The 15535-nt window shown below is 38.0% G+C and overlaps 1 protein-coding gene across 3 annotated transcripts in view; it reads right to left on the bottom strand.

The window, feature by feature from the left end:
- Positions 1-15224, bottom strand: part of LOC129758751 (mitogen-activated protein kinase kinase kinase 11-like) — a 68736-nt gene extending 53512 nt beyond the window's left edge. For all 3 annotated transcript variants that reach the window (XM_055756354.1, XM_055756356.1, XM_055756355.1), the window contains exon 1: positions 14266-15224. In XM_055756354.1, the coding sequence (XP_055612329.1) occupies positions 14266-14956 (691 nt within the window). In that variant the 5' untranslated portion in view covers positions 14957-15224. The remainder of the gene's footprint in view (positions 1-14265) is intronic.
- Positions 15225-15535: the final 311 nt, after the last annotated feature.

The following is a 15535-nucleotide window of genomic DNA, read 5'->3' as shown; positions in this document are numbered from 1 at the left end:
TATCAACAGCAAAACGTTTGAATTCATAACGGGGTGTTCCTAAAAGGATGAAGATAAGCAATCTTTTGCCAAATTTTCAACGTGAATTCAAAACACCTGCAATATATTTTCATGTACTTTCATGGTAGATTAAAAATGAGTAGTTTCTAACTTCTAAACGAATGCAAAATCATTCACTGTTACAAACTAGTTCATTAAAGAATGCCCCGCCTATGTCGACTTTGAAAATAATCGCCTACCAGCTCTGATTTATTTAAAAATATCCACATAATTCGCTACATCGTTTAAGTGTGCAATAGAGTAAGTTATTATTTCGTTCAGATAAATGATGCGTTTAATCTCACATTCGAATAGAAATCAACCGGAAAGTTGCAAATTCTCAGTACTCTTTAAAAGGATTTTCAATAACAATGCATTTAAAAAATATAATCTTTTTCCAAATATCAATGCACTTGGCACCCCTGAACACCCGAAAAAATCAAAACATCTGTGTATCGCTTTTCCACAGGGCGAATTTGTTGATATAAGTACCGGAAAATCGCGTTTATCGTGCGCCCTTTTCAAAAATCGATTCTGTTCTCCCATGGTTTGAGGTTAGGGCTGAGGCCTCCTGCTAAGGTGGTGTTCGTGTAGAACTGTCAATATATCCTAATACAACGTATTATTTAATTTCAGTAAAACTTGAGCTGTTTGCCATATCAATAAATCATCTCATGAAAACTAAACGCTTTTGTTTGTCATTTTTATAAAAAAATTTTATGACAAATTATTCGAATTAATCATATTTCAATTTATTTTGTATAGGAGCCTCCCTGAAAAAAAAACCGATTAGATAAAGGGTGATACTATCAAAATTTGGTCAAGGGAAAACGCGTGTAAATCGGTGAAATCGTTTATTGAATAAATTAAATTAAATTTCTTTTTCAAGTTTAATTAGTATAAAATTCAGGAAAAATATTCAGTTAGGCTTCCGCTTTTCCAAATCCGAATTGCCGGGCCTTACGCTTAACTCCTGCCATTCGATTTTGTACAGCCACCTTGTCCACCTTCTTCGCCGCAGAAAGCCAGTTTGCCATGAACTGCTGCTCGTCCTTAGCAGTTTTTTGGTCTTCTTTAGGTTCCGCTTGACAATAGTCCAGTATTTCTCAGTTGGGCGGAGCTCTGGCGTGTTGGGAGGGTTCTTGTCCTTGGGAACCACCTGCACGTTGTTGGCGGCGTACCACTCCGTGGCCTTTTTACCGTGATGGCAAGATGCCAAATCCGGCCAAAACAGTACGGAACAACCGCGTTTCTTCAGGAAAGGCAGCAGACGTTCATTCAAACACTCTTTCACGTAAATTTCTTGGTTGACAGTCCCGGAAGCTATGAAAATGCTGCTTTTCAAGCCACAGGTACAGATGGCTTGCCAAACCAGATATTTCTTCGCGAACTTTGACAGTGTCATGTGCTCGAAAATATCTGCTACCTTTCCCCTTCCTTTTGCTGTATAAAACTCCTGGCCCGGAAGCTGCTTGTAGTCGACTTTGACGTAGGTTTCGTCGTCCATTACCACGCAATCAAACTTCGTCAGCATCATCGTGTACAGCCTCCGGGATCGCGCTTTGGCCGTCGTATTTTGTTTATCATCGCGATTTGGAGTCACTCTTTGTCGTCTCAGCGTTTCGATTTCCCCCCGATCCAAACTTCCTGGCTGTCGACAAACGTTCCCCAAACACTTAAATTACATTTGTAACGGTTGATTTGGCAACTTTTAGCGATTTTGCCAGCTTTGCGTGCGAGTAGCTCGGATTTCCGCGATGCGCAGCAAAATTTTGATACGCTGCTCTTCTTCCTTGGACGGCATTTTGACAACTGATGAGTGAATTCCAAAATCAAAATAGGAGCAACATTCTACACACACACACCTTCAAAATTAGGGGTGTTCAGGTTTTTTAAATGCAAAATTGAAAGAAATACGTCAAGTTGATATTGACCAAATTTTGACCGTATCACCCTTTAATACACCCTCTGAATAAAAACGATTTGTTAATAGATCATGACACCGAAAACTACATTTTGAGCAAAATTTCATCACATATTCATTCTTTGAATGTTTTTAAAGATTCTCTACCGGTAATAGCAAATCAGTTGAGACTTAGGGAGGTCTAACCGGTTTTACCGAAACCGGTAAAACCGGTAAAACCGTCCATTTTCCAATACCGGAAATACCGACTATTGAGACGGTAAAAAACCGGTATTTCCGGTAAATTTTACATTACTTTTTGACATTGAAAAAAAAATTGACACAGCTAAATTTTTTTCACCAAATAGGTATGAGTACAAATAGTCAAATTTTGTTCAATCAGCTTCAAAATCTAAGCTCAATAAACCTTACTGAAACGTTTTTGTGAGATTTGATTATTGCTAAAACTTGTCGATGTAACTTTTGGATTAAAGCTTTAGTGGAGTTCAAAAGAGTATAAACAAGCTGGCATCTCTCTCTTAGAAGGTGTGTTTTCAGGAAACTTTACAAATTTCAGTTCGGCTATCGAACTAAACATCTAAAGACTGTTCAAATGTTCAACGACTGAAGAAAAGATACAGCTACCAGAAAGTTAAGATTGCTTCACAATAATCACTGTATTTTTCATTGAAAAACTGGAATTGGTCAAAAGATGCAAAAATTATTTAACTAAAAACAGGCCAAGTTGATCAAAATCGTTCTAAGCGGTGCCGGGCATTCACAAATTGAAAATTTAAAACCAAAATTGTTAAAAACTGGTTAGAAACTTCCTACTTTGTTTTAAAACATTAAATGTTTCAACAGAGTCAGCAGTGAAATACATAATAAATGTTTGTAAGAAATTTATCTATCAATATTTTCAAGGTAATTGATGGAACTGTGTTTTTATTTTAACGCTGTTGAAGCATTTTCTTTTTCCAGACAAAGCAGTAACAAAGTTTTTATAAATTTGTAACAGTATTTGAATAAAAAACGTACGGATCAGATCCAAACAACTATATTTATTGCTGAATTTTGACTGGATTTTGAATAGATTTTTATTGCTATTTGTTCGTTTTAATGTTAAAAAGGCAAACTGAATGTGTTCACGACCTAGGTTTCGGGGAAAACATTCGTATTTTGGACAACTAAAATTTGTAATTCTATGAGTCAACCAGAAACTTCGTCACAGAGTTTTGTGTTTTGCCTTATGAAATTAAGTAATTTTTTTACCTTAGAATCTTTTTGTATATCAAAATATATATATTTTGTACAACTTTTACTAAATTTGTAAAATCTGTTCTTAAATCTGAATGCATTACAAAGTGCAAAACAAAAATTCGTTGAAAATTATATAAAACTTCTATAGTTTCTGCAACCTCACAGCAAAATTATAATAAAATGAAATGACGATGATGATTATTTTGAGGATGATGATAGATTTATGGCAAAGGGATAATTTAAAGACACAATACCATATTTTTCAATCGAAAATGTTGCTAAATCAATTGCGTTATAAATTCTGAGGATTTTATACCATTACTACTGCAATTAGACGAAACTTTTTCATGAATTCGATATGCTTTAAAAAAATACCGGTTTTACCGGTTTTATCGGTTTTGGAAATTACAAATACCGAAATACCGGATTTGAAAAAAACCGGTAAATCCGACCACCTTAGTTGAGACATATTATAAACACCAGTCTACAATTAGGGAAAATATCTTATAAGTGGAAGTGTTCGACTGTTATTCCTATTCAGAAAGAGAAAAATGCGAGAGATGCTAGGTTAAATCGTCCGATAAACATGTTGGAAATACAAGAAAAGGTGCTTGAACTGGCAGTTAAAAAGCAATTTCTACTTTTTGTTGAGTCAGAAGGAATATTGATCGATGAGCAATCTGGATTTAGAAAGCAACACTCAACGGAGTCTGCAGTAAATTTGATACTTCGAAACTGGAAGATCAATATGGAAAACGGTAGTTACACAGTTGCAGTATTTCTGGACTTCAAAAGAGCTTTCGAAACAATTGATCGGCTAAAGCTGGTAGAACTATTGGAAAGAATAGGTATCACCGGTACGGCTCTTAACTGGTTTAAGGACTACTTAAATAACGGAATGCAAAGAACAAAATATGGTTCATCCTATTCGCGATTTCGAGAAAATAATCTAGGTGTCCCACAAGGAAGTGTTCTGGGTCCCTTGTTATTCATATTGTATATAAATGATATGAAAAACTGCCTACGATATGGTCGTCTTGAACTGTTTGCTGATGATTCCGTCTCCTACTGGAGTGGTAAGGACTTAGAGCTCGTCATTCAAGAGTCAAATGCCGATTTAGAAAATATAGCAGAATTTCTGAAACGTAGGAAATTGTGTCTAAACATAAACAAAACCAACTGGATGGTTATTGGTAATCGAAAAATTGGAGTTTGTCCGGATTTGCTCATTGATGGATGTACCATCGACAGAGTGCCCCAAGTCAAATATTTGGGAATACAAGTCGATGAAAAGCTTAATTTTATAGCCCATATCGATTATACAATTAAGAAAATCGCCGTGAAATATGGTATACTCTGCCGAATTAGCCGATACATGACTTCCTGGTCAAAAATAATTTATGTTAAATCTGTTATAGTGCCACACTTCGACTATTGCGATACAACACTGTAACCATCTGTTTCAAACTTACTTGTAACTTCGCCACAAGAATTGTTTTGTTTATCTCCTCGTTCTCAATTTCCTTGAACCATTCTAATCCCTATATCCCAGACACTCTTGGGGCGTATAACAGTTATGCATCCAAGGGCGTCGGTCGCTTATACTTTTGACAGACTGATTCAAGGTGGATGTAACTGGTGGTCAGGTATGAACATCCTACATTAAGCCATCTTGCGGTCGCTAGCTGAGTCGGTCTCATGGAGACGAATTCTGATGGGTAGAATGTAAATGTCAATTCCCGCGTTTTGCTTGTTCGCTCTTACACCACTCTAACTTCGCAAACAACATCCGGGCAATCTGCTGTCTTTCTGTCCGCAGCTTTCATCGAAGCAAGTTTTGTGTGCCGGTTTAGTGCCGTAAAAGTAATAATTATTTGTCAAGTGATTGTTGGGAATTTTCTTCATTTTTAGTGTTACATTCTAGGTCTAAGTGGAGGATATAAGCAGTTAAAAGTTAACGTACACACAAAAAGTACGTTTAACTAAAAAGGTGAATTGAAAATGATAAAAAGTGAAATTACACGTTATTACATAACCTAAACATAGTTGATATACACCAAAATAGGACTTCGTCATATACACGTGAAAAAGTTAAAATTATATGGATAAGAAGTTTAGCAGCTAAAAAAAGGTAATTTATAATAATTATTACATGTAACATAAAGCCCACCTTATACAAAATGTACTTGCTAAAATTATGATGAAAAAGATTTACTTGCGTGAATCAAAACTTTATTATAACGATTTTGTAATGGACGGAGTGGACGTTTATAGGAAACCTGTGCCTGACCAAGAATTAACGCGTTGGGTAGGTCCAAATAGGGCCTTTTTTGCTTTATATTCTAAAAATCCAGATTCTCCAATAAAAAGCACGTGTGGCCGTGAGAAAAATTGGCAATTGTTGCTATCAACCAGTGGCAGTCCTAACCTCTACCTGACTCGACCTAGCGGACAGGAAGAAACCTTTTCGGTGGACCGTGGCCATTCCCAAGACAACGAAAGGCTTTTCGGAACTCTCGTCAAATTCCGAAGGTTCGCCAAATCAGCTTTAAAATGCCATTTTGTGTGACCACATATGTGTCAAGTCACACTTTTAAAGCTATTGAATCAAGCTACAAAGGGCCATCGCCTCCGTGAAGCAGCCTATCAACGTGACCTGAATCTGCATCAATCATCGACCGACGTTCTGCCGAAGAAATCATGAAGAATGCGCAAGTACACGTGTGACGTCACTTACATGTAATGTTAAAACGCTATAATATATCCTAAAATGTTTGTAAATAAGGTGGTAATTAGTCTGAAGGTGTAGCTCTGGAGGTGAGAAAGTTTCCCACAATTCGTCCCTGTTGATTTGATATCAATTTCCATTTCCAATATTTATTTGCATTTCATTTCCACAGCAAGATAGTAGATTGCCTGTACAATTTCAATTTGTTTATAGACAAGTGGTTAAACACCACTGTCGGTGGTTTCGACCAGGTTGTAAGAACCCAGACGATTCTACGGACCGATAGGCGAATCGGTTCGCGACTGTTTTGTGTTCCCAATTCCCCCTGTTCCTTGGTTGCCGGTAACTCAGCAGTTGACAGATCTTACATTGTATAAGCGACCCTTTGAGATACCACCCACCTCCCATGCAACATTAATTTGTTTTTCCCTATCCCGAGAGCTAGAGGGTAACAACACAGCTCAATGCTTCTGATACACAAACAAATCGACTGCAAAGATTACAAAATAGAATAATGCGAGTAGTGATACGTTGCAATCGATACACTCCGAGTGTTCTAATGCTGGATATTCTGCAATGGTTGTCAGTAAAACAGAGGATTGCATACAACAGCTTAATGTTTATATACAGAATGAAAAATGGAATGTTACCATCTTACTTGATGGAAGGCCTACAGTGCGGAATCGACATACACAGATACGATACAAGAAGAGCACAAGAATTCAGACTGCCCAGTACTAAAAAAGAGATTAGCAAACGCTCTCTTTTCTACAACGGATTGAAAATGTTCAACAACTTACCGCCGAGCGTCAAACACAGTGTGAATATAAGCACCTTTAAAAAACTGACAATACAGCACAGACTCTTTGATAAACAGACTAATTCTAAAAAGGATCATACGAAAGTGATAGAGATCTGGCAAAAAATCAGATATGAAATTGTACGGTGATGGACATACGCGGGAGTAAGACGAAAAAGTCGTACAGAATAAGAAAATAAATGCAAAATTTAAATATCCAAAGGATAAAATGTCCCTCCCACTTCTAAAGAAGCGTATGGGGTGGAGGAAGGACCCAAATGGGCCTAAGGGCCATCACCTAAGGCCATCACCATCAAAAAAAAAAAAAAATAATCGTTTGAAAATCGTTCGAGTATTGTAACATTTTACAATACATTTGTAAGAGAACCCCCCCCCCCCCCCATATTTCAAAAATATGTTTAACACCTTTTGGCACTAGGTAATTCTTATTTAGACAAGATAAAAGTTCGCATGGTGAAAAATTATATGTTGACCAGATTTATGGTACGAAACCTAAACAACAAGCACAGTAAAATAATCAACTCTGTTTTGTATTGCATACCGTCAACAAGCATACAGTCATGCAACACTTTTGAACTTCAGTAGCTTTTAAAAACCTAATGTTTACAGATAGTCATACCGCTTGTACTTCAAAAGTTTTGAGGTTGATGGGACATCAAATTGACGTAGTCAGAAAAATTATTGGTTTCACCAGTTATTTTTGAATTTACAAAAACATGCAATTTTCTCTGTACTAAGAAAAAGGGGTAAGTTGCAAAAAAACTTTATTTTTAATGAAGAATCAAATGCGAACGTTTGACAATTTATAATTTTTTTATATATTTGTGACGTCAGAACGCATAAAGCACCAGTAGCAATAATTTTACATTTTTCTGTCACAAATGAATTTAAAGAAAAGCGCAAGGGTGGTATAGGATATTACTAGCCGGAATCATGAAAATTAATTTTTTGATGGATGAAAATTGGAAACGAACAAACGAGTGATGCAAAACAATCATATTCCAGAATATGCAAAAGAGATTTAAAAGGTGAATCTTTGATTTTTATTTATAACAGTATTATAAGAACATTTAGAGTGATTTGCCAATCGTTGCACAGCTACGCACATGATTTTAGTTTTTATGCTGTAATTTAGTCATTTCAACCGAATTCGCTCGATTGTTGCTGTCGATTGCACTCATACAGGATTGATCTACAGGAACCAAAAGTTCAAGTGTTCGATAAAAGTGACATAAAAATTTAAGAAATCATTCAACCCTCATCCGCATCAGATTTCGATACCTTTATCAGCACTAGGAGTGTCAATTTGACACTACAAGCTCAAATCGTTATAACTTTTGGCATGTTCAGCCGATCTAAACAAAACTTATATCAATAGAAACCTTGTAACGTCAGTAAAATATGTTCAGAACATTATATATATATACCTTAAGCTACTAGTTTTCTCAATATTCAGCATGATAGAAAAAAAAATCCGAAAAAAGATGCCTCAGGAAAACAGCTGCAGTTCATATATCACACGTCCAAAACATATTTGCTTTATGCATATGAAAGCTGAAGTTAATGTCTACATCATGAAGCCAAGAAATATTTTTAAATTTTTTTTCATGAAAGGGTCACACAAAGTTCAAAAAGTGGTCTATTGATTGTAGTTCGCGTTTGCTAGTCACGACACGCATCATTATTTCGGCTCTCGGCTTGGCTTTCTGCCCAAATCACCACCCACCGTACCCCTCCCCGTGATCCGATCTGGCCCAAATTTGGCATGGGACCTTGTACTAGGCCTAGGATCAATTTAAGCTTGCAGCGCATAACTTTTTCAAATGTCAGGTCATTTGGGGCACTCTAGTTTCCATGAATATTTGAAACCCCTCCCTTCTTCCAGTTGGAAGATAGGATGAGAGGAGGGATGCTAACTTACAATTCTATACATAACTTGAGAACTTATTGAGCTAATGGAATCAAATTTGGCAAGCGAACGTATTGGTATACGAGAATGTTTCAATGAGTACTTCAGACTATTTTTTTCTTCCAGTGAGAATATAGGAAGGGAGGGCGGCGGCTTCCATACCTTTTTTATTGCATAATTTTAAAACTATTCTTGAAAATAGAACCAATTTTTGATTGGAAGGATATTTGAGTACGAAAAATGGTTCTATTGATATTTGGTACCCCTCTCTCCTTCCAGTGAAGAAATAGAACGTGAAAAGGGGGCTCCTTTAACATTTTCAGCATAACTGGAAAACTACTCAAGAAAATGGAACAAAATTTTACGTGGGAGCATATTTGTGTACAGGAAATGTTTCTTTGATGGTTTGAGACCCCCTACTACCGCCAGAGGGGACATATGAAGTGGAAAGAGGGTCACCCATTTTTCGAGTAACTCGAGAACTTATCGAGAGTTTAACCGTATATGGCATGGGATTGTATTTGAATAGGGGGAAGTTGTCTACTACCGGACACTTAAGGTTTTTAAGCAATAACTTCATAAATAAGTTTTTGTAAATATTGGTTCCTCTACTGATTTGAAGAGTATCAATATTATGATCACTAAACAGGATTAGAAAAAAAATTTACAACATATTCATGTGGTAAGAGAAATCATTTTATGTTAGTTTTCACTCATTTCCAAAAGTGTTGTCTATGGCCGGACACTACGAATTTCATCACCAAAGTTGTCACCAATGGCACAAAAACGTAGCAAAATGACTGAAATCACTTGCTTAGGTCTTGTGAGTAAGTACTTTCCAATACTGAACATTCTATGAAGCCATTTATAAAAGTTTTTTTGACAAACCAGAATGTAACATTTCTTTCGAAAAAACTAGAGTAAAATTGTCTATGACCGGACAGCAAAATTTAAATATTATCAGAGGACCAAAATAGTTTAATTATTGAATCCGTATCTTCAGCTAATCAATTGAGGGTGCTATAGAAATGAAAAAATGAAAGTTTCAAGTTGAAATCATTTATAATTTTGAATATTTTCTTGTCCGGTCATAGGGAACAATATGGTGTCCGGTCATAGAGAAATCGCACTTTTTTTATTTTCCTAATATTTTGTTTGAACTTCCGTTTTGTTATCTTACATCTACTGAAGTCGAAAGATAACCAACCAACGATGACGTTTATGAGCAATTCACATTTGACAAGCCGTAAAAACTGATCACAATATAAATGTAAAGTTTAGGCGATCCTCGTCGAACTACTTGGCGAAAGCTTTCGATGCCTATAATTTGTTCACCTTATCAGATTGGATTACCATATTTCTAACACCATATCAGGCTACTATTTACTTTATTTTCATGGTGTTAAAACATTATAAGGATATATCGTTTTCGAAAAATCAATGTTGTCCGGCCATAGGAGGTGTCCGGTCATAGACGACTTCCCCCTACAAGACATGTTTGTTCTGATGGTTTCAGACTCCTTACAATTTTTAAACTAATTCGATAACTAATCAAAAACACTATTATATTTATCTTTGATTTTTTTTTAACAGTTGGTTTTAGAATTTTAGTTGGTGATAGAATTATTAAATAAATCGAAATGAAAAAATTATAACTCTGAGTTTTTCATTTGGATATATTCTTTGGCAGTGTTGTATTGACAATAATTATTTGAAGATACCATAACTAAGCTTTTTGTTTAAAAATGTATGACATGTGAAAATAATAGATGCATAGGGGCCCTCCAAGAAACATTGCCCAGGGCCCTCCCGATGGCTTAGTCCGGCCCTGTACATAAGAGATGTCAAGGAGATTTAAAAAAAATATGGGATATAAGGGCATAATGGCCACCTTTAGGAAAACGCTTATTTAACCATAGAGAGCAGCTATAATATGAGAATTACATCGTTGTTTCGTGTTCAGACACTCAAATAGTGTATTACCTAATTGGATGAAACTTGAAAAAGTAGATAAAAACTTTAAAAATGCACTTTAAAATTACCGAAAATTTTCCGAAAGCTGAAAACCAGTCACTGTAGAATCCAAAGAATTAATACATGCTCATACACCATGTGTCTGGTGTTTTGTTTGACTGATGATGCTACAAAGCCGTATAATGTAACAATCAAAAAAAAAACCATGAATGGTATGTGAAAAAAACTTCTTCGACACCTTACCAATAGGCCAAATCGGCAGATGAAACAAGTCAAGCTGTAGCTCTATTGTTGAACTATATCATGTTTCTCCTTATCCTAGAGCAACATTCATCGATCGTAGCTTTCATGTCCTTTTAAGTTTTTGGAATCTATCTAACACGACCGTTTCTTAGATCACCTTAGTGGAAGTGTCAAACGATCTGATAAGCTTGTGCATCACTGCTTGGGGTGCTAACTGACCTCTCCATATTTCCGATTAACTCAATCTGTACTAGGGTAAGTGAGCCTTAACTTGGCATGCTCCTTATCTTGGCATGCCAAAATGCATTTTGGTGATTTTCATGTCAAACATACGCCTAAAAATGAAATGTATTGTATGTGAGGCATGTTTCTTCTAGAGACGGCCAATTTAAGGAACTCATAAAGGGCCAAAATTCGGCGCGGGGGCTAAAATAAGGAGCATTTCAATCAATAGTTTGATCAGGTTTATCTCAAATTATCAACCGCTTTCAAGCAAGGACATATTTTCACTGCCTTTCACGCTAGTAAGCAATCATATTTGTCGAAGAACTTTTGATGGTACACATTACAGGAAGACTACAATCATGGGAAATCTAGTCAACCATGCCTTAGGGGCCAAGATTGGGTACATTTACCCTAGCTGCCTAAAAACCAGAAAACAAGCTCAACGGGCGAGAGTCGAAGCCGTTAGAGAAACGAAAGGTGCCGTTTATCGAGCAATTAAGGAGGCACCTCAGCGAGCTATTAAAACAAGCAAAGAGAACTGTTACAGAGCGTTATTCCAGAGCGTAGATGATAACTAATGGGGCCGAGCCTATAGAGTTGCACTTGCGAGATTCGGTGGCCCAAGGTTAACGACCGAAAAGTGTCTGAAAAAAAATGAAAGAGATCGTTGCACATCTATTGCCGCAGCATGGCCCAACGCAGTGGCCACTAACGTCGTAGACGCGGGAGCCCACGACATCGAGCCAGTAACGAACGAGGAACTTATGGCTATCGCTACATGGAATGCCATGTATAATAAGGTGTTCACGCTGAAACTACCAGCAGCGGCGCGCAGATAGTCGGATTTGCTGACAATGTTATGCTCATGATCACAGGCGAAACAATCGAGGAGGTAGAAGACCTTGCAACGGTGTCCGGGGTTGGCATCTGGATGGAGGGTTTTAAACTTCAGATAGCCAACCATTAAAACGAAGTTCTGCTCGTGACCAACACAAGAGTTGAGCCGTACATAGATGTTACTGTTAGAGGCCACACGACATCTTCGAAACAGCAGCTGAAATACCTTGGAGTATTTAATGGTCGACATCGGCTTAAGTTTTGGTGCACTTGTCAACTACTGTTGTGAAAGTGCATCGAAAGTCATCGATTCATTGGCCTGGATTCTGTTGAACTGACATGGTCCAAAGGGTAGCAAGAGACGTCTCCTTGCGAACGTCGCACTGTCGAAACTACGATACGGAGGAGCGGCCTGGAGCTTCGCTATGGAGCTAAGTTGCAACAGATCCCAATTACGGAGCACACATCGGCTGATATCCATGCGAGTTTCCTGTGCAATAAGAACCATACCAGCAGATGCAACTTTTGTCATCGCGGGCATGATTCCCATCGACATAACTCTAGCGGAGGATATGGAGTGTTACGAATCAAGAGATGTTAGAGGAGTGCGTCAAGACAGGGTAAAGCGGAAGTATGGAGGGGTCATTTTCTACCTTTCGCTGTTCCTTGATGGTCACCTTCATCGGTTTAAGCTTATCAGCTTATTCCCTTATTCCCCGGAATACGTAGATACGGAGGAATCGGCAGAACATGCTATTTTTTATGCCCCAGAAGAAAGAAAGGTGGTTTAAGTGGGACGAACCCACTCATGGCGGGAAACATCCAGCTGTTATGGTTTGAAGTCAAATTTCCAACTTAAAAAAAGGTCCAATCTGTAAGCTACGGTGTAACGTTTTGCGTCTCTCATGCGTTATTCGATACGTCTATTTGCCTATGTCTATATCTATGGGTGTCATGGGTCCGCGATGACACTCGTAGCCACAGGGAACTAGCAGCGCTATCAGCTATTAGCGATGCGTAACCTGAATCTATCGCGCTATATCTCTCTAGAACACTCCTGGTTGAGCCTCCGTATTGGAATTTGGACAGACCTACATACTCTCGAAAATATGTCTTCGGTTACTTTTTACCCCATCGGAGTTGTTCCGATCGTTACTGAAAATTTGGATTGAAGAACGATGTTTACAGAGATGTGGAAACGGTAGAAACTGGTTCTGCTGCCCAAACCAAGAAACCCATCGGCATACGGACAAATATGCGTACTGGATACGGTTGAAAAATTCTGGAAAAAGTGATCTTGAATCGTTTCCAGTGATACACCGAGGGCGAAGGCGGACTGTCCAACAATCTGTTCGGCTTCCGCAAAGGACGATGCAAAGTCGACGCCCTTCGAACTGTCGTTGAAATAACTGATAAAGCCAGACTCAAGAAGAGTAGAGGGGATCGCTTTTGTGCGATTGTAACACTGGACGTGCGCAACGCCTGCAGAGGTGTCAGCCGAGCAGCGATTGCATCGTTGCTCATAAAAATGAAGATATCGACCTATCTGAACAAACTGGTGGAAATCTATTTCCAGAACTATAAGCTACAATACATGGCAGAGTGAAGGATTACAGGAAATGGATGTCACAGCTGGAGAACCGCAATTGTCGATACTGGGCCTGGTTCTGTGGAATCTTCCGTACGATGAGGTGCTGACATTGAACCTGAGTTGAACTCGCTGCTAGAATATATGTACGGCAGAAAACGCTCATCTTGCCCTGATTAAAAGTGCTCTGTTCGCCCCAGGTCAACAAATTTAAGTAAAAACGCGTTTTAAAATGGATTAAAGTGAAAAATCAAAAAATTTATGGTGATGAAAATTGAGAAAAAATGTGTAAATCATGTTGCAGTGCGTACATTTCAGATCAAGATAATTTAAGGAGCATAAAAGCTCTCCTTAACCTTATGTATTACCAAAGAAGGCTATCGTTACTCAATAAAATTACAATTACAAAATTACAATTTGGTGGTGCTCAAAAATTATTATATTTTCGTCACTTGAGAACCTAGCTGGTTATTATTTTATATTTCTGTAAAGATGAAAAGGATATTTCTTTTTTGTTGAAAAATTAATACTATAGGTAGTACGAAACAAATCCTCATGAAAGTTTGTTTAAGAAAATACGTACTTTTGTAGGAAAAAGGAGTGCTTATTATGCCCTGGATGCTCGTCATAAACGGTCTTGTAATTTTTTAAGTCAGCTTTCGCGATCAATAAATAATTAAGTATATCTCGAAATGTGGACTTGATTAATCATTGTTTTATTTTAAAAAAAATGACTTACCATTTGAGCTTTTCAAATCCCTATGAATGACCGATATAGGTGCATCGCAATGAAGATACTTCATTCCACGAGCAATTTGAACTGCCCAATCGACCAAAACATCCGGTGGAATCTTACGGCCAGCTAAAATCTTGTTCAACGATCCTCCTCGAGCGTACTCCATCACTAGACAGAAATTGGGTGGTTCTAAACAAACCCCCCTCAGCGCTACGATGTTCCGATGGTGTAAAGACCAGAACAGTTTGGCCTCTTGCAGGACATTCTCTCGGGTAACGTTGATGTCCTCATCCTGACGGGAGGCCTTGACGGCAACTTCTTCACCCTTAAGAAAGGCACGATGAACTTTACTGAATCCTCCAACCCCAATCACTTCCTTCAAATCTAGTTGACCAAACTTTATCTCAACCGGTTGAACATTGAGCACGGTAGGATCTTCATTCGTGACAAAGTTAGATGGAAAGATTCCAACTCGGTCCCCAATTTTTCCCGTCCACCAACCCTCATCCCCGGATATGCTGCTGTCCACCGAAAGGACATAGACTATCTGGCCAACCCGGAGGGAAAGTTCATCATCGCCCTGGGCTTGGTAATCATACCGAGCTGTCCACAAAGGAGACATTTCAGGGGCGGCAGGCACGGGCTGCTTCCGTCTGCCAACAATTCCCGATGGCCCACTTCCGAAAACATTCATTTGGCGAAATTTGGTCCCTCTTGTTCCTTTCTTCTGATGCGACACGGATCCTACGTAAGGAAAAAAAACAATCTCACAACATAAACATCGCCCCGCAAATGTACTTTCAGCACACCGATTTGCCAATCCGTTGGTGGCGATTTCACTTTTTGCCGACCTTCGCACTCTTCAAAGCTGTTACACAAATTTTACAGTCGAAACAAGCAGAAATTAGCACTCATTTTTTAACAAAAACTACATCATTTGCAATTTTTTTTCTTGTTTTCACCCATCTACACTTGACAGCAGGGGTGCCAAATATTACATCAGTTCAAAATATAGATAATTAAAAAAAGTTTATGACCTGGTGATAAATCATAGAAGTTTGTTTAAAAAAAATGCCTGTTACACAATTATAGATAGACAAAAAAATAATTCAGCTCAAAAGCCTGCAATTCCGAATAAAGTAATGAACGACTTGAGCTGTTCCATAAAGCCGAAAAACGTAAACAGATGCCTGATTGAATTGTTTGGCATCTTTCTGATTTGCTGACAACTTTGTTTTTGTTTTGTTCGGTTGGCAGCACGATCTGGTGACGC

The sequence above is a fragment of the Uranotaenia lowii genome, chromosome 3 (genome assembly GCF_029784155.1).
Source record: "Uranotaenia lowii strain MFRU-FL chromosome 3, ASM2978415v1, whole genome shotgun sequence".
Taxonomy (NCBI): Eukaryota; Metazoa; Arthropoda; class Insecta; order Diptera; family Culicidae; genus Uranotaenia; species Uranotaenia lowii.
The sequence above is the reverse complement of the archived record's forward strand: the minus strand, read 5'-3'. Positions and strand labels throughout refer to the sequence as shown.